Source organism: Egretta garzetta, unplaced genomic scaffold (assembly GCF_000687185.1).
Source record: "Egretta garzetta isolate BGI_Z169 unplaced genomic scaffold, ASM68718v1 scaffold620, whole genome shotgun sequence".
NCBI classification, from domain to species: Eukaryota; Metazoa; Chordata; class Aves; order Pelecaniformes; family Ardeidae; genus Egretta; species Egretta garzetta.
In genome coordinates this window covers 336,906-357,302 of record NW_009258309.1, presented here as the reverse complement: position 1 = coordinate 357,302, position 20,397 = coordinate 336,906, and the positions used below count along the sequence as shown (strand labels likewise).

The window sequence follows — 20,397 nt, the reverse complement described above, 5'->3', positions numbered from 1 at the left end:
CACAGGCAATATGGGGATATGGGCAGGCTATCATGTTTTATGATCATATAAAATAAGGAAAAAAGAAAAAGCAAACCCTAAAATGCAGCTTGAGCTAGGGTTGATACGTTATGAACTAAACTTTCTACATAGGCTTACAACGTTAGATTCAAAATTTTAGCAAACACAGAACCATAATTTATACTCTTGCAGCATCTACAGCAACAAAAGTTTTCTAACATAGTGAGCATTTCCAGACTTCATGATAAAAACGTAACTGGTCAAAGTTAAACAGTATCCAGCCAATTTTAAAACAAGTCAACAGAGAAAAGCTATGTGCCTGCTAACTTGAGAAGGCTTAAAATTTTATTGCCTCTTCCTTAGGAATATTTACTTGTTCTACTGTGTCACAAGAGAAAACAAAAAGGGACACACAGAGTTGGAAGAATCTAATTGACTAAGAAAACACTTAAATGAAAAGTTTCTCAAACTGACGAATTCTAAATGTATACTCTCCGTGCACACTTAGATATTATAGAAAAATATTTAACATGGATGCATAAGTTTTTTTTAGATTTGTTGATTCCTTTTAAGACAGCATGTTTCAGTTTCTTATTTTAGCAAATATAGACCTAAGACAATGTTGTAATTCCTAGCAGAATTAAATCTGATTCATCTTGGACATCCAAAATGCAAAGCTCAGCTTCATGAAAAAAAAACCCACAACCCTCTTCCCCTATCTAGTTCTGCTTCAGAAAGCTGTTAGCCTCTTATCTTCTGCCACTTTATGCTTACCTTTTACATTTCATTTATATCAAAGGCATTAAAATTCGTAGGCCTAAGATATATAAGCATCTCCAACATTGTGGAGTAGAAGACAACGAAATACCTACACACTCCATTGAAAAAGTATTAAAAATATGAACTGAAATACAGGAGAGCTTGTCTTCTTGGGAATAAATCAAAATAGTTTCACAAGCAGTAAACTGTGGTATAAAGCAGACCCATTTCTTTAAGCTGATTACTTACATCTTTTTCCAACATTAAAATGTCAATTCCCCTTCTTACAGTAATTTTCATGAGTTTTCTATTAACTTTGTGATTTCAAGGTAAAAGGTCTACGCATTACATAGATTCCCACATACTGTATCTACTATGTTGACGGTATAAAAGTCTTCTGAACTATGGATAGATAAATCCAGAAAAAAACAACCCAGGAATTACCAATCTGTCTCCCTTTCAGGATGGGTTTGCAAAGAGAAACAGGAAGAATCAGTTGCATTGTAACTGTGAACCAGTTTAACCTAGAGACTTGCAATCATCTTCAATTGATTAATTCTATACTCCTCTAGTATTTTCTTCCTTTATTGAAGTTGATTTTTTAAAGCTTATTTGTTAGCTTTAGTTTACCTTCGTGGATATTTAAACTTCACTGTGTTTTGAATGAAGCCGTAACAACAAGGGGAGATGACAAAAGTTGCTCGTGCCTTGATGCAGTGTTCGATCACCATGTCTGTTGCCACACCACATGCATGCAGAGCCACCTACAGTGTTAAAAACAAAAACCAAAGAAACAAGCAAATTCGTTATAGCAATATTCTACATACGATTCTGCTGCAGTATTTTTCGGTTGACTGAGTTACTCAAATATACGAGGAAGTTTTTGCAGTAAAAGCTGTTACATCAAAGGCCTGGTCCTTAATTCCTCAGATTTTCATTCCTCTCCTTCATATCTATGCTGAGGAAAATTTATGGCCTACTCCATTAACAAGGGAACCATTAACACTGAGCAAGGGTCACTCACCAAAAGTACTCAAAAGGTAAGTACACTGCATTGTGATATCCAATCCATTAAAAACAAAGCTCCAGGAAAATATTAAAAGAAAAGCTACTGTGATGAATAGTCAAAAGATTTGTCAAGCAAAAAGGACTTAGAAATACAAAGAACTATTTCAACACTGGATTTCAACTTAGCAGTAAGAGAAATAACAGATAAACCTGAAGGTCACATTTAAAGGACAACATTTAAACATAAATTTTGATCACTTGATTGTAAGGTATTGAGTAAAAAGTTTACAAAACAAAGGGGGTGGGGAGAAGCATCAAATACAACTTGCCTTCCTCTTCTTTTTTTTTCCTCCTTATTCTTGTCTTTCTTTTTCTTAGTGATGCGTGCTCAAACTAAAACTAGAATGCCATTCAATCACAACAGCTGCCTGCAAGCATTGATATGTGTTTGGGCAGCACACAAGTTGTACCCAAATTCTTCATGCTCTACTACAGAAAGGCAAGTTCTTGCTGTACTCAACATATTGCAAGGAAAGGCAAGCAGCTGTCTCCTATCGATACTGGTGATACCAAGTAGGCCAGGTGAAATGGAGGCATTACTTTCTCTGCCTGCTTTCATGTATTCAGTAGCTCAAAGGGTAGGTCTCATGCATACACACTCATCCATGCTTTCATTAAACAAAGGACATTTGAGGCACATTTTTAATTTCATGCAGCAGTGTGGATTTGTAAAACTGCATTGTTTTCTTTGCTTTTTGTTCACTGTAAATTTAGGAAAAAGTTTTAAAACCGCAAAGCTCAGATTCCAGGGTTCAAAGTTGGTTTTCAAGGTACAGCAATTGGAAGATAAAAACTTTGCTCTCAGATACAGATTAAAACAAAGACTTTTTTGTTTGCAGACTGCTTGATGTAAGCTCAGCTGAGCAGACCATTAATCATCAACTGAACTATAACTGCATACAGATGGTAACAAATATTCTTGTCTCAAGCAGAACATTAAAAAATTAATAAGAAAATAATTTCACAATGAAAGTTTTCTTCTTGTATGAAATTAACAAAAAAACCCCTAGTTTAACATCAGAAATAGATTCTTAATATCACAGCTATTAAATTATCATGGAACATAATTATAGTTAGTTCTCCATCTACCCAAGAAGAAAACAAAGACCTCTGCTTTGCTTGCACATTTGGAAAAGAGACCTTAAACCAGCAGTGGATAAAACCAGAAGCTTTGCTGAGACTGAAGAGAGCAACAGAGCTAATGCAGTGTGAGACCACTGCCCTGTATTACTCCTCCAGTGCTGCAACTCCCCAGAACAGCCTCATGCACACAGAAAAGTGAAGGGAAAAGAATGTTTCATGAAGCCTCAGGTTCACTTTAGTCATCTTAAAAAGAACTCTACATGCTCAAAAATGTACTCCCTCCAATCAAACCTTAAACTTTTCAACTTGTTCTCACAAATTAGCTGAGATACTAGGAGTACTATGTAATTATTTAAAAACAACTAAGATCTCAAAGACTCCTCTGGGTGCTGGCATGTAAATGAACACTGCATGCAAATATTTGGAAAGCTTTACTTTTAGATTGAAATCCTTTATTATGGCAGTTTTACATAATAAACCATCATTTATTATGGCAGTTGTACTACAACATGTAATATTACAATGTAATAGTAAGTTGGGCATTCAAACAGGTTGTTTCAGAACCTTGATCTTTGTTACCCCAACAATTCGTACGGGCAGAAATTGTATGTGGAACAAAAGGGAAGCAGTCGACACATTTGTCTTAACCTGCTTTTGAACTCCTGGCAGATAACAGATTAGAAAATAGCCAAGTAATGCAGATTTGATGTCAAGGTAACTAAAATGCATATAAACATGTTTTAAATTAATACCAAAAGCAGAGAGATGAAGACTTCTGTCGTGTTCTTTTTTTCTATACCTCTTTAAATTTCAAGTACTATAACCAGTGATTATCTTGTCATCATGTCCACCCTCACATTTACACGTTATTGTTTTACTGGAAATGATGAAGTCATGCAATGGATGAATAACTTTACAAGCCTCAAAAGATGGGTTCAGACATAATGTATTGCCAGACTTTATATGCATCTATGTATTATGGTACTATATTGTAATTTTCATACCAGACCAGTGTTTATGACATAATCATAGAATCATTTAGGTTGGAAAAGACCTTTAAGATCATCAAGTCCAACCGTAAACCTAGTACTGCCAAGTCCCGCTAAACCATGTCCCTAAGCACCACATCTACATGATACAAAGACAACTAAACTTTACATAATTTACCTTCAAACACACGAAAAACATGTGCTACTGGTCAGTAAACCAACCAGTTCCTATCTTAAATGTGGCTGCATAAGAAAGTTAATCCTGAGTTAATGACCTCACTCTGAAGAGTGAATCATGGTATGATGCAAACTACTTCTGAAGCCGACATTGATGCAGGTCTCCCAAAAGGAAGAGCTCCAGGTTAGTCTGTTGAACAGACTACAGAATCAAGTCAAAGAAACTGAAATCACAGGCCTGGAAATGAAGAATTTCCAAGTGAATATTTCTCACATATACTTCAATGTTTTCTTTGCGACAAAACTTAAAAGAGAGAATATAACACTTTTTTGTGCTCCCTGGGCAGCCTGTTCCAATGCTTGACAACCATTTTGGTGCAGAAATTTTTCCTAATATCCAATCTAAACCTCCCTTGGCACAACCTGAGGCCATTTCCTCTTGTCCTATCGCTTGTTGCTTCGGAGAAGAGACTGACACCCACCTCGCTACACCCTCCTTTCAGGCACTTGTAGAGAGCAAGAAGGTCTCCCCTGAGCCTCTTTTTCTCCAAGTTAAACAACCCCACTTCCCTCAGCCGCTCCACATCAGACTTGTGCTCCAGACCCTTCACTGTCTTTTTGCCCTTTTCTGGACACGCTCCAGCACCTCAATGTCTTTCCTGTAGTGAGGGACCCAAAACTGAACACAGTATTTGAGGTGCAGCCTCATCAGTGCCGAGTACAGGGGGACAATCACTTCCCTACTTCTGCTAGCCACGTGGTTTCTGACATGAGCCAAGATGCTATTGGCCCTCTTGGCCACCTGGGCACACTTCTAGCTCACATTCAGCCAGCTGTCAACCAGCACCCCCAGGTCCCTTCCCACAGGGCAGCTTTCCAGCCACTCTTCCTTAGGCCTGTAATGTTGCATGGGGTTGTTGTGACCCAGGTGCAGGGCCTGGCAGTTAGCCTTGTTGAACCTCATAGAGTTGGCCTTGGCCCATCAATCCAGCCTGTTGATGTCCCTCTGTAGAGCCTTCCTACCCTCCAGCAGATCAACACTCCCATCCAAGTTGGTATCATCTGCAAACTCACTGAGGGTGGACTCGATCCCCTCATCCAGACATTAAACACAACTGGCCCCCATACTGAGCCCTGAGGAACACCACTTGTAACAGACTGCCAACTGGATTTAACTCCATTCACCACATCTCTTTGGGCCTGGCCATCCAGACAGTTTTTTACCCAGCAAACTGTACACCCATCCAAGCCATGAGCAGCCAGTTTCTCCAGGAGAAAGCTGTAGGAAATGGTGTCAAAGGCTTTTCTAAAGTCTAGGTGGACAACATCCCTATCCTTTCCCTCATCCACTAAGTAGGTGACCTTGTCATAGAAGGAGATCAGGTTACCCAAGCAATATCTGCCTTTCATAAACCCATGCTGGCTGGGCCTGATCACCTGGTTGTCCTGTACGTGCCACGTGATGGTACTCAAAATTATATGCTCCATAACCTTCCCCATCAGCAAGGTCAGGCTGACAAGGCCTGTAGTTTCCCAGATCCTCCTTCTGGCCTTTCATGTAGATGGGCATCATGTTTGCTAACCTCCAGTCAACTGAGACCTCCCCTATTTGCCAGGACTGCTGATAAAGGATCGATAGTGGCTTGGTGAGCACTTCCACTAGCTCCCTCAGCACCCTTGGATGGATCCGTTCCAGTCCCATAGACCTGTGTGTATCTCAGTGGTGTCGCTAACCATTTCTCCTTTGATTATGTGGCTTCATTCTGCTCCCTGTCCCTGTCTTCCAGCTCAGGGGGCTGGGTATGCCAAGAACAACTGGTCTCAAGTATACTTTACACAATGAATAGACATGTATATCACTAGCATAACATTCTCTTTGTCAAGATAGTTCCTTCTCAGTTTTGCATCATGTAGTCTTGAGTTGTATGCTTTATCTTAAAATGCTTCTACTGTCACCTAACTATACTTCTGATCTCACTTTATTGTACTCAGGCTTAATCTGAGCAACAGTAGTCTTCTCTTCCCGTTGTCAAAACCTTCTCCAGAGTATATCTATTAAATCACCGATTTTAAAATAACATGATTAAACCAACAAACTATCCTATTTTTTCTTCAACATGGTCAGGCAGCACTCCTATTTCTGTATTTGATTGGAACAGACACTTCTTTCTTCACTCGTGTAATAAATCAATACAGGTTACTGTAACTATGGTGCTTCTCATAGCATCAAAAATACCTGTTGGTAAGGACATATAGAATTTTCTTTTCTCAGATATATTAGTTGTTTTAGTAATAATTAATCAGACACTGAAGTTTCGAAGTGGAAAACTTATAATCACTTACCCCAATGTTAAAAGTCCCATTAAAATAGTCCAAATTTGCTTGAATGAACGAAATGTTGTTTAAACCCAGTTCATCACTTCTGTCTTTAGCACGGATCAGGGACAACTCCTTATTTTCTATGAGCACCACCTAGATTTCATACACAGGATAAAGTAAGACAAAATGTTACTGAGAAATCAAAGTACAACATTACCAACAAGCACAAAACTTTGCAGTTTAGTTGAGAAAAACCTCTAAATTACTTGTGGCAGAGCTTGAGATCTCCAAAATTATTAGCAGGAAACCCAACAACAATGGGTTTAATACTTGCCAATATCAATTGGCTTGCAAATATTTTATATTTTCCTATAACATTTATTTTCTCAGGCAAGCACTGCATACATTTACAATTATGCTAAAAATGTACATGTTTAAAATCTAAGGCCTCTGCTGAGACAATTGTGTCTTCATATTCATACTCCCTACATGCACATCTTTTTAAGATGATTATCAGAGACCAAAAGCTCCTACCATCTGTACCTTATACTTAGAAATTACCTGACATGATGGCATCATGTGAGCAAGAACAATTCCAACATGGCCCTGTGAAAACGAAAACAAACAACAAAATCTGAGTCACTTTTCATTGTCCCTGTTGTTGACTTAATACATGACGAGCATCCCCCAACCAGTGACAGAATCTTTGAAAGCAGCTAAAATTTCAGCACTGGTACTTTTGCTTTGCAGCAGCAACCGCCTAGAAGTGCGAACATGAAAGCTGAAAAAAATTGCATCATGTAAACAAAAATATACATTACCCCTCCACTGCAAAAATCCACAATCACATCTCCAGGCTTAGCAAGCTTTGTCACCACTGCTACCAAATTATTCAATTGCTGCTGCTTCCTCAGAGCCCGGTCTCTAGACATCTTTCCTGGGGATGACAGAGAAAATACCTAAGCAATGATCAGCAGTTTTAAACGGGTAACAGCAAAGCACTGCAAATGAAATTTATGGCAAAGACTAAAAGCTGGCTGGGACACTTAGGCATCTTGTTTTTAAAAGTTGTACTCCCTCTCCTGTCAATTTTCACTTTTCATAATAAGCAGCCCTGTTTATTTAAATGACTGTGTGCAGGGAGGTACTTCTCAAAGTGACTACTCCTGCATAGCAAAGTCTGGCTTTCTATCACATCTGTAACACAACCAGAAATGGAAAAACCATTGATTTCTTTCAAACGCGCTTAGTAAAGTCCATCATACAGTTGCTTCACTTACATATTTGTAAAGATGCCTTTTGTCTCAGTGGGGCTAAGAGAGTGCTGACAGACCTATTTAATCTTTTTGTTTGTTCAGAAAGCAGAGTTTGACATAGGTATTGACAGTAAAAATATTCATGAGCTCATCCTTATAATAAGAAAAAAGGTACTGAAACAACTGTCTTGAATGAGTTTTCATTAAGGAGGTTTAGGTGTACCAAACAATCTTAATGTTCTCTGAAATATGAATGTGTTTCCTACTTGGAGCACCACATAGTATCTGAGCATGGGCACTCTCCAGCTTTGTATTAAATTCATCAACTTTGTCTATTAAAAATACATTTTTCTCAGTACTGAGGAGTAGTTCAGAATAAAACCCCAAAATCAGGGAAGTTTCCTGGTTACTACAAAAGCAGTTAAATTATCATCATCATCAATTGCAATTACTATACAGCTTATTATATTTTATTGTAAATAACATCTCACTTTACAAATAACCCATCAAATTCAACAAACTCATCAGATAAAATGATCACTACATTGCTCTGGGTAGAATGAGGAAAAAAAAAAAATCACTTTTCGAGACATTACATTCTATACTTTCAGGGCAAAGACAAGACAAAAACTGACAACAAAAGGCTGAGTTCATTCTGCCCAGTTATTGCATAGACAGTCATTTAAAAAAGCAGAGTAATCACTTAAAAAAAAATATTCCTAGGTGACTGCATTGCATGGTGACATATTTAAACACGTACTACTTCTTAATGGAAATTAAGAGATTGAACACAACCTCCTCACTTCTTACCAGCTTTGTAAGTACAAAATAGCACATTTTATAAAAATAAAACCACTGTTACATTTTGAACATTTTTTACACTTTGTGAAAGTTACCATAAAGAAGAAAATTGAACTTTCTAATGACAAAGATGTATACAAGGAGTGTGGATATAAAACCTTTACAACATTATGTAAAATGATAAATACATTTTAAGGAATCATCCCTTTCACATGAGTAGATCCTTGGAAAAAACTTTTATCAAAGACTATACTGGAAACCCTAACTCCTTGTGCACCAAATATCTATGTGAACTGCTCCATAGCTTGCTTCTAATTTTCACGCTTCCATTTGATAAACTAATGTTCAAATGTTCTCAACACCTGCAGTTCTAACTGAAGCCAGTGGAAGACGTGGGCATTCCAGCATGTGCAAAATCAAGTGCTGCCACGGTGTTTGAGCTAGAAATTCAGCTTGTGAGGTCAAACCTATAATTTGTTAGGTAGACAGGAATGGCAATATTAATACCTAGAGAATTCTATACCTAAAAACCCATACAAATATGCTCTCTGTGTACATGTATGCACATACATGCACACACAATCACAGTGGATTGTTTTGAGTTTTAAAAAGTAGCTGTTGTCCTGTGCATAGCTTTAATCTATCTGAGGACACCTGAGCAATAAATGAATCAAGAAATCAAGAAATACAATTTATATTTGTCTGCTATATCCCCCACACCCGAAACAGAGTTGTGGCAAGGGGGGCACGAATAACACGGAGGGACTTTTACGTTGATAATACAGGCTACTACTTGGGTTTGTTTTCATCAATCAACAGATCTTACTTGTTTTGTTTCAATTGTTTCAGTTCTACCTGATAAAGCACTTAATAAAATAGTTGCTTCTCTAAACCAAAAAAGAAATGACCAGATGCCTTCCCCTTTTATGGAGGCAGCAAGAAACTGAGTCATGTTTGAATTCTTTCATCTGATAAGCAAATGAGCAGCCAAGCAAGCCCAGACTTCCCAACACACAGAGCTTCCTTAGAAGCCCCGTAGGAGCTGTCCACGCACCGTATCTACATCTGACAACGATTACACAGCTGGAAGAGGTGTGACTGCCACTCAGCTCGGTAAATCCGAGCCAGCTTTAGACAACCCAGTTTGTACACCAACAGCAACACTGCTAAGACAGCTCTGTGTTTAGGGCAAGCGAGCCTTCCAAAAACCTATTCAGCTCCTATGCTGCTAAAACCCGAGCTACCAGCTTAAAATTAGCTCAGCCTACCTCTATAAACTGCAGGCACAGTTGTAACTGCAGCATAAGCCTACTCTTGTGATATTGCAGGTCCAGAACTAGTGGACAGCAGCAGCAACAGACACAAAGAGCAAGAAGCAAGTAGGGACATAACTCCTAATCTGTACTGGATAAAATTTCAGGTTCAGCTAAAAGCAGAAAAATGGGCTTTCCAAAAGCATGTTAAAAGCATAAAACAGAGGGTTTTGTTTGGCAGAATTCAGTACAGACTTGCCCTTTTAACCTCAAGACAGCCAAAGCACACAGAATCCCTTAGTTAGAAATACACTGTGAAGATAAAAGGTCAGCTCCGTTCTCCAAAATGGGTTTGAACACAACAAAATTTGCCTCATAAGCTTAGGTTGCTTCATTTACACTGTAACTCATTTTTAACAGTGGTTGGTTCTCAAGTATTATCTTAAAAAAAAACCCAAACAACTTCAACCTTCACAAATTTTCTTTCTTTCTTTCTTTGAAAACAAATAATAAAAGTACTTAAAGCTCATTCATGGTATAAAGTGCAAGCTCCCTTGGTGGAAAGCCTTCCGAATTCAAGGCTTCCTGCGCTCAAGTAACCACCGCAATTAATTTAATGGGAGTTTGTTGTAAATGCTTCTTTCCCTGGTAACTTTTTGTATCACTCTCTTATATCCAACTTTCAACTTTAATCTGCGTAATTATGAGAGGGACCAGGCAGACAATTTTGTTTCCAGTTCCTGCCTCTCAACAGGCATTAGCACAAACGTTCTGAGCCATTTTCCTGCACAATACTGACGGACAGACCACAGCTGCCATGCCACAAACAGCACAAAAATCCACGCAAACAAATGCTCGTACTTCCTTATCCAACTTCTCTGTTCCTATTCTCTAATCCTAAGGTTTTCCTGAGAGGTCTAGGATTTATTAATATTAAGTACAACTGCTGAAAAACATCCTCAAATTTTCATACTGTGCAAATTCAGCAAATAGATCCTAGAGTCACTAAAAAAAAAAAAAAAGATAACAGGCTACATCAGCAACAACAGATCCATTGCTTAGTGCTCAGTTAACTGTCAGCCTCCTGAGTATTAAATTAATAAGAAATAATTTTTAAAAATTAGCCTATAGCCTTTAAAAAATCCCTAAAAATTAACTCTTCGTGGTTACCAACAAACCAGGCTTCATCCTCCCTTACCGTGCAGACAATCAGTAGCATACATTCCCTTGAAAGACAGAGAAAACCAAGGTCGAGTCAATAGGTTTTTTGTCTGCTCTACCTCTGTATTTGGAGCTCAGCAGCTAGAATTATGGAAACACAGCAAGCCATGACATAGCCTGTAGAGAATGTTAGCACGACTGGGCACCCTAGTCCTTCATTACAGCAAACAGGCAATAAATTCAGCTAAAACTGCTGCATCTAAAAACACTACAGCTCACTTTGCATTCCTCAAGCCCTATGATGATAAATAATGCTAATTGTTGTCTTCAAGAACAATAAGAGAGAAGACAGCTTGAAATTTAGCCCTACAAGGCGAAACCTTGAAGAACGTGACCTTTTCCTACAATACACTGAAAAGCCCCCATAAAATGCTTTGCTCCCTCCATAACACCCTAACTGACAGATTGCCACACAGTCCCAGAAAGATTTATTTTCATTTTTAATTAATGGTCACAACAAAAATACTGTATTTGACTTCATGAACCTAACATCACTGTTCATTCAGCCCTTGCCAAGCAGAGCTTTAAAGTCTCTGTGGCACTTTGAAGTCTTACATTTTGGCACAAAGAAATATAACTTTTCAGCAGGCAAAAAGCCCTTTGTTTTTCTACTGCCTTTTGTTAGTGTTCAAGTTCATATAAGCCTTCAGTCCTCAAATAATACTTCCTATTTTGCAAGTTAGACTTGAAAAGCCATTAAAGTTTCGTTAAATAAGGAAAACTCAAATATCCCTAAGACTTTAACCCTATTCAACTTTGAAGTCATAGCACAGTACGAGAGAACACGCAGCTACCAAAACATACATGTAACACAAAATACATGCATTCCATCCTATTCCATATAGTAGAATTGCATACTTTTATTGTTTTAGCACAAGTATCATTTTATTAGGTTTCCATAAGCCTCAGCTAACTAATTCAAATGATAACACAAGTCTACTTTTCATGGAAATTCAGGTAGAGAATATTTATTGCTGTATTGATTTAATCTTAGTACAGCAAAAAGGCTCAGTAGCTATAAAGCAAAAGGCAAGAGAGACAGTTTTATTATTTTATACTAAGCTGAACACATTTTTTTCTCAAACCAATGCTGCTTTTTCTGGTAGTTCCTTCTCTCTCTTATCTCTTAGCTCATCTCTCCACTTTGATGATGTTCTCTCCTAATACACTATTTTTGGTACCTGTTGGGGGTTGGGGGTGGGTTGTTTGCTTCTTTGTTTTGGGGGTGGTTGTTGTGGTTTTGCATTATGGGTGTTTTTTTCTTTTTAAATATAGTATTTGCCAGACTAATATAGCTGTACAGTGGTTCCCATGCAACTGCCAGAAAAAGCAGAATCCGAACAGACGAAGGATGCCAGCTGAGCTGACATTTATTTACAAAGAAATATTCTGACCAGTCAGAAATAATAAAACCTTCTTATAAAGAACTCTACCAAATCTTGCAATGAATACAATTAGCAAGGACAGCAACTTTGCTATGGTCCAGTGGTCACCTTGGTTACTTGAACAATGTTCTTCTTCAATTTCCGCTGCTTTAATTCAATCTGTGTGGGCCAGTGCTGGAAGTTGAAGATCTGCCCTCTCCTTCTCCAGCCTGGGGCCACCTTCCAGCTGCCCCCTTTCACCGCACTGACCTGTCTCCCTTCTCCTTCCTACCAAGAAGGGAACGGTTAGCTTTCCGCCACATCTGTTTCCTACTCTTATTGCACGACCACACCAGAGGAGAGAGAAGAAGTAGCAGGAGATAGGCCAGCCAGTCTCAGCATCACCTACAAGTATGTCATGGTAAAGACTCAGCTGAATCACAGTCTGAAATGCATACTACACCAAAAGGCAAACTTGCCAAAAAGGTATGCAAGAGGCAAATATATCTCAATCCTCCTCTCCCCCTCACCCCCCTTTTATAACGTAGGAGGAAGGCAACTTTGATTGGGCAAATCGAGTGATTATCTTTTCTGAGCAGTAATTGAATTCATTACAGCAAATGGTGTGTTTGTGGTTTTTACAATTGGGTATAACTCAAAGTGGGGGACCCAGAAAATGAAGTGTGGCTGTTGAAAGAGAAGTCTGACCACATCCTGTATCAGGACTTTAATTAATCTCCTAATTGATATAAATCCATCCATTTAAAACCAAAAAGTTACATTCTTCAGAGTATAATTTCAGCTTTGGAAATAAAGCAGGCTCTTACTCCAGAGTAGCTGTAAAACAATTAATACCACAAAACGTCCCTGATTCCTCATGGCAGTCTAGATTGTAGAATGACACTAATCTTGGCCTTCTACTTGTCAGGCTCGGTATAAATTGTTTTCCTTATGCCCAACTCCCTTATTGTTACATAGCTTTGTGAAATAATTCAGTCTGGCTGCTTCCAGTGACACTGGACCAAAACATGTTTGCCACTGGAAGCCTGCCTCTTATTTACAAAGAATGTTCTCCTTTACTAAGTGCATTAAGTGTAAGGGTCAGACTTTGATCTCTGATATGAGTGCAGCATGCAAAGGCTGGCCTCTAACACAGAGTAGTTTTGAAAAGGGATTTCCTTCTTCATATTGAGAATTCTCTTTTCTTTGCTAGAGAAAAATATTAAAGGGGCACCTAAATGTGAAAAAGAAATTTGAGTCCACCCAAAAAAGTCTGATACAGACCAATGCTAAAGCAAATTATTTGACATGTTAAAATGAAGTTTTACAAGCTTATGAAGTTATGAAATAGACTGAGAAGCAAGGCTGAAAATACTCAAGAAATGCAAAACCTGCTGGATTTGGTCATAAAAGTATTTCTTATAATCTGCTGGAATTGACAGGGACAAAGAAAACATCAGTCAAATTATTAAAAAAAAAAGTTTCACCATTTTTACATTTTCCTCTACATCACTTCCCTTTAATGATCTAATATAACTAATTTGCACAATAGGTGAATTTTCTAAATCACTCTCATCAAAAAGCAAATGGGAACATTTAACTCAGAAGAGCTTCACAGAATTTTAAAGTAGGTATTTAATTAGCATTTTCATTACATTTAGGAGGTATTTCTGCCATTGTCCTACCTACAGCAATGTATGAAGACTAAGAATCTAATTTACATTTTGGAAGGCCAGGGAACAGAATCATCAGGAATAAAAAAGACCTACTTTGAAGCATCACAAAGTATCAAATAGTTCTGCAGCCAAAGCTCTATGCTGGAAATTATGATTTACTGTAGAGGAAACTACAGCAAACCTCAATTTTTTTTCCATTTCATTCTTCTGATCTTGTTGCCTTTCCAAGACCTTCTTCCATACCCAAAAGGCAGCTTGCAGATGGGGAAAAGTATATGATTTTTGGCTCTGCAGACAATCTCATAGAGTTGTGATATAAAGACAGAGGGGCCAGAGATCTCCAAGGACTACTGGGAAAACTAAATGCTCAAGCTTTTTCAAGATGCAGTTACGCAAGATGATGGCAACTGTACCGGATGTTTGAGCAGTAACAGCCCTGTCAGTGCAGAAACCCAAATTCCTTGTTTCTCTAAGATGCTATGCTGCACCATAGGAAGTAGGTCTCACTCACTGCTTATTCAAGCACGTCCTAGGGCTGTACTCCATGTTTACATGTACACACACACTTCAGCTTCCTCCTTGGCTTTCTCTGGGCACTGTGACACTGTCCCAGAAAGCAAACCGGCGTTTTAGGACAGAACAGAATTGTTTCATACTTACAAAGACTGCTTGTAACAATTCTTGTACGTTCTCTTATGCATATGGCCACGACTGAAGCCCTCAAAATGTAAATCACTTCTTCTATCTAACAAGGAATAAATTCCTACGCAAAAATCGGACTAGAAGATAAGCTTTACTACTTATATCACCAACAGACAATATTAACCATCCTTTTCCCTAACTCTGGATATAATATTAAAAGAATCCTAAGGTACAAAAGGGTGCTTGCAGGTAAATTGAAAAATTGCTCGTTAAACAATTCTCAGTAGAACATGTAAGTACAGCAGAATAGCACCTATGGTGAGCAATCACCTGCTTCCTAACTCTCCTACATAGACGACTCCAGACAATCTATCACTATTTAATAGTTCTCCGAGAAATAGGAGCCCACTTTATTATACTTAAATTGTCATGTTTGTTTAGAGAGGCTAAAACGTTTGTTCAATCAGGTAAGTTCTTACTTTACTTTTGGAAACTGCTATTCTGACCTTCCTTACTACACATTGGATATGAAAAAATATATATATATGCATATATATATGACAGTATTAAATTTTAAGCAAAACCAATGTAGATACTTAACATTAGTTAATACAATATAGGTATGCTAGAAATATGCCAGTGTCTCATTTCTTTTCAGCTTGGACTTCCTGCATTGGCTTAACTCAATTTCCTCTTAAAACAGTTTTCCCACTGACTGAATTTCAGAAGTAACTGAGTTGGGTCAAATTTAAAAAAAATAAATAAATCTGGCTCTGACTGTATAAATATTTCCTTACTTCTGCATCAGACTTCCAATGCATTGATCCTATCATGAGATATCCTACTTTATCACAGATATAAGCAAAACAGAGCAAGTGAGTAATAAAACCCAGTAACATTAACTGAAGACTGTGCTTTTATTACTGTGCTCCACACCTCACCTCCTCTCATTTTTAAGCTCTCTTTCCATTCACTCTTGGAGAACAAAAGTATGAGCTAGAGATTCAGGGAAAACACTGTTTTATAAATCAGGTTGCAATGGAGAAAACCTAATTTTCCTCTATTTTTATGATTAACATTTTATAAAACAACTTGTTTTATAACGTGCCTGTTTGAAACAGACAGAAAGATATCCTGCTGCCCAGAATGCATTTTTATGAATAGAAGTAATCAACAGCCACATTTATCCAAGCAGTTCAAAGGAAAGCATTTCGGGGGTTGGGTTGTTTGGTTTTTTTTTAAATCCTGAGTGGATGTTTATCAAAACATATTCTGGAACTATGAAGTTTGGAAACACTCCACATGCCTTTACTTGTTGGTAAAAGGGCATGTAAACACTTACTTTTTAAAAGAGGTAACAGGTACATATGCCAATACAGTCTATTTACCTTTTCCTATCAGATCACTGAGTATTTTCATTGTTACTTTGTGTCTTAGCTTTTCCAGTTCATCACAACAATAATTAAATATTCAGGAAAGTTCTGTTGTTTTATTATTTTTTAACTAACCTCTGAGGAGGATGGGACTAACAAACAGGTTGACAAAAGCCAACATTTGTTGCCCGGGGCCTCGTTACAGCTAAGAATGTATAGTTGCTCTGGGTTTTGCAGTACAAAATGTATCAGTCTTCATTCTGCAAAGACCAGACTTTGCACAGCTGAATGTTCCAGGCAAGTCTAAGAGAACTAACAGCATTCGTGAAGTTACTAATGTACACACATGTAAAATAATGGCCTTAGTATTCGCTGAGGTGGGGTGGAGGATCAAACCAAAAAACCAAACATCTCATATAAAGCCCATAAACTATCCTTCTGGAGAACAGAATGTATAGCATGCACTTTCAGTCAACAGATAAGGTCAGAACAGAAAGCCTCAGAGTACGCATTATTTTCTACTATTTAAAGGCCTTTATGATCAAATGTGCTGATATTTTAGCTACAGTCAAGGGAGTAGGAGAATGCTACAATGTATGGTTTAAAATATATCTATATAGGGCAATAAAAAAAAAAAAAAAGGACAGGAAAGACCACTGAACTCCATGAGAACATTTCAATGTTTTTTTAAATAGGAGTCCCTCCTGATCTTACTAACCAAGCTGCTCTTTATTAAGGCAAGCTTTGCAAAATAGCTTTATCACTTTCAGGCATAAAAATCCCTTCATCTCACATACACTCTCTTGGTGCAGTCTAAAAAGGTCAGACAGCTATGAAAACTGACCTTTGACAATCTAAGCAGGAATTCGGTCTGCTTCCTTTTTTGTATTAGAGGATTTTAAACTACAAAAGAATAAGTCACCTTTAAAAAAAATAAAGATCAACAGATGCTAGTAAAAAGAAATTAAAATTAATGCTGGGCTTCCCTGAATGTAACTATGCTCCGCTTATAAAAGTTCTTGGCTTTTCTTCCAATTGCTAGTCTTCAAAACTCATCTTCTAAATATTCAACAAAAAGCAATCCAGACAAACAGCTAATGTCATTTTTACATATCTAATCCAGGATCTACATAATTTTTTAACTTTTTTGTACCAGATTATGAAGCCTCTAAATGTATTCAAATTAGTGAGTGTTACCCACACTAGTATGTACTTGTTGGAGCCATGCTTATCTAAGTTTTTCATATTGTAATATTGACAACAGGAATCCCCAGAGAAATCATGTATCAGCACCTCTCCTAAAATGCTAGATTCGTTCTGAAATTGTGAGCTACTATATATTTAAGACTGACGATATCTGTTCATCCTTCTTCTCATTCTGAAGCCTTTGAGATTTATATTTTCAAGCTATTTTTCCAGAATCCCAAGGATTAGGGAATTATTTTGTTTCAAAATGAAAGCAGACAATATTATACAATCATGGGATGTCAAGGAAGATATCAAATGCTGTGTCATGACAGAACTGTGAGAAAAAATTACATTGCGTTTACCCTTCTTTCACTTCTTTTTCTCCCATTTATTCATACACTACCTCTCCTCCACACCTCTCTCCTTTTTTCCTTCAGCTTTCTCCCTTACCTTCACTTCTTTAGGGTCAAGATGCCATAAATAGAAGTCAATGTGTTCAGAACTCATGAGCAGTTGCAAGACCTCCTAACCGACTCTGCTGGACTACTTGACCACCAGAGGTCCCTTCCAACCTGAATTATCTCACGATTATTAGAAATCGGTATGTTACAGGTAGAAAGAGTGCTAAATGTCTTACTCAAAGAGCAGGTGTCAGAGCAAACACAGTACAGCAGAGTTGTAACATACTTATAACGGCAATGTTCCTTTAAATTCACATCCCCTGTCCTCACTGTCCCTCCTCTGTCGCTGCTTTTCTTTTCCATTAGCTCACTGCACCTCAGCAGTCACCCCTTTTGCCTTTACCTTCCACTCCTTATGCGTTCAAACCCATCTATCGCTTACAGCAAAGTGTTTGAGTATGATGTGAGGAGGAAAGCACACCAATACAAACCTTAAAAAGCAAAAGACAATGAAACTTTTGGGGAATAATAAAGGAAAGGGAAAAGCAACCCCTGCTGTGCTAAACGTGGAAAAAGGTCTCTAACCCCAAAAGGAGTGGTCTTTTACCTACGCAGAATATTATACCAAATCTCAGCAGCATCCAGGCTTGTGAGGTAGGGGCTGCTGACTTTCTGCAATATTTCTTCAGATGAAGATGTCACTGCTTGGCAACAAAACAAGAATCAAATGGTTTCTTTGCCTCTCACAAGCCTAATATACTGGCTGACAGCTACTATCTTGCTGAGAAAGGGGAACCCTGCAGCAGTGCTCACCCAGGGCTAGGAGTGGCTGTCTCTTGCAGAAACAGGAGAGCTCCTTCCCCAGCAGGAAACAGAGGTGAGCCTCCACTGAGGTCAGAACAAGGGCCTGAAGCCCCTGTCATTCACACTCACAGCTGTTCAGCAGCATCTTGCCTCCAGGGGACCAACTCTTGGTAGTTAAGAGGCAGCCGACTCACAGCGTATGCAGGAACATGAGCTCCTTATGCTGAGTATCTGCAACCGATTGTTAAGCAAAAGGTAAGAGCTAAATGGCTCCGTACAGTAAGGAGCAGTGAGTCACAACTAGGTGAAGGAAAGGCCGAAAGACACCTTCTGATATATCTCATCTCCTTAATTCCCACCACAGCCTCTAAATACACAAAAAAAATCTTAAATATTAGGTATATCAATGATTTGGATGATTCCCGTCTCTGATTTGCTTATCAGTAAGAGTCAGAAAGCCTGAACTAATTAATTCAGAAACTGGAAACGCTGGCTTAGAAGACAGACATGATTCATTTGGCCCTTATATGTCAAGCAACTGAACAGCTGGCTGCTGGACAAACAGCAGTACTTTCAGCTTAACTTTACACAATGTGCCTGTTTACTGTACACCGGTTAATGCCTGGAGGAAACCCTCCAAAACACTTACCCTGATGAAAAGGAATTTCATCCTTGAAACTTCATCCTGCATTTCAGCAATTACAAAAATTAAATCCCACACTGCAAAGGGTTTGATGACCGATTCATAATTCACTGACATTTTACTATGCAAATAACCACCTCATTTCACAATGGCTGGATACAACTTCCAAACAAAAGGTGTTCTAGTTGCACATGGAAAGGCCAAGGTTACAGATTTCTACTTTGCCTGACCTACACTGCAATTATCACAGCACTTATACCTTGAGCCTGTATAAATCTGGAGTTTATGAAAATTTTACTCAATTCAATCAATTTTACTGTATAAAATGAGTGCCTCTGGAATTCATGTGGTTTATGTTAGTTAAAAGGGCTGAAAAAACATTGAAGAGTTCATAGGAAATACAAGAATTGCATGACTCCATCATAAGGTTTTAATTCAGTAATAGTAACTGCTTGACCACTTAACTGCTTTCCTTTCTTTTTTTTTCTGGTTAATTTTCTTAGCAAAGTTTGGGGGGGGAGGGGAACAAAATGAAGTGCAATTTAGACAGTAAACACGATTAATTCCTTTGAATACCTAACTAACTAGGATATTTTCTATACAGTTTTGAAGTGAGTCACCAGTTTTGGATACGCGCTCTTTGTATCTCTGATGTTGAAGGTCAGTATCTGCTTCTGCCACGTTACCAGTCTACCACTGTAAATGCTGATGAACAGCATTGAAGTCGGTATAACTTCCAGAATTTCATTCTATTATAAACTTTCATTATAAGATGTACCTATGACAGGTTTAAAAAAAAAAAAAGTTATCCTCAATTAGCATTTCTCTTTCCACAGTCCTTCCCCTACAGTGCTTTCTCAAACACAAAATTAGTAAGCCAAAAGTGGCTGAGACGGCAGTCCTTTAGCCATAATTAAGTTCTTGGTACTGAACACTAGCTGTGTAATTTTGCAGCTAGCATACCACAGCCAAGTACAGTTACCAAGTAGTCCTTCGATATGTTTATGGTGCTCTGTGTAACCAATTTGGGCCAGAACCAACAAGTATTTCAGCATTCTCAGCTTTGCCTTTGAGGAGCTCTGTAAATATGTAAAACCAGACCACTTGCTAAGCAACTTTGGCATTTACTATTATGAAAAAAATCAGGCTTTGTAGCAAATGTATTCATAAAAATAGTCCATTGGTACCCCTGGCACCTTTAGAGCTGTAATAGATAAGTTATTTACCCACACTAATAGAATCAGGGCATTTTGCAGCATGCTCCTATGTTCAATCCGCTCCTTTTCACTGTTGTCAGTAATCCAAACCACCCATTCCAATCCTTCTAAATTAGGTAAAGCACAAATTGACTATAATCAGCACAAGCTAATTATAATGCAG

General features: G+C 38.1%; 1 protein-coding gene across 3 annotated transcripts in view; it reads right to left on the bottom strand.

The window, feature by feature from the left end:
* GSTCD (glutathione S-transferase C-terminal domain containing) overlaps positions 1 to 20,397 on the bottom strand; it is a 93,836-nt gene that overhangs the window by 27,937 nt on the left and 45,502 nt on the right. For all 3 annotated transcript variants that reach the window (XR_004842063.1, XM_035894668.1, XM_035894674.1), the window contains 4 exons: positions 7,217 to 7,332; positions 6,957 to 7,001; positions 6,420 to 6,548; positions 1,390 to 1,523 (listed from right to left, as the gene is read on the bottom strand). Coding sequence is in view for 2 of the 3 variants with exons in the window: in XM_035894668.1 (XP_035750561.1) it covers positions 1,390 to 1,523; positions 6,420 to 6,548; positions 6,957 to 7,001; positions 7,217 to 7,332 (424 nt within the window). In the remaining variant the exon portion in view is untranslated. The remainder of the gene's footprint in view (positions 1 to 1,389; positions 1,524 to 6,419; positions 6,549 to 6,956; positions 7,002 to 7,216; positions 7,333 to 20,397) is intronic.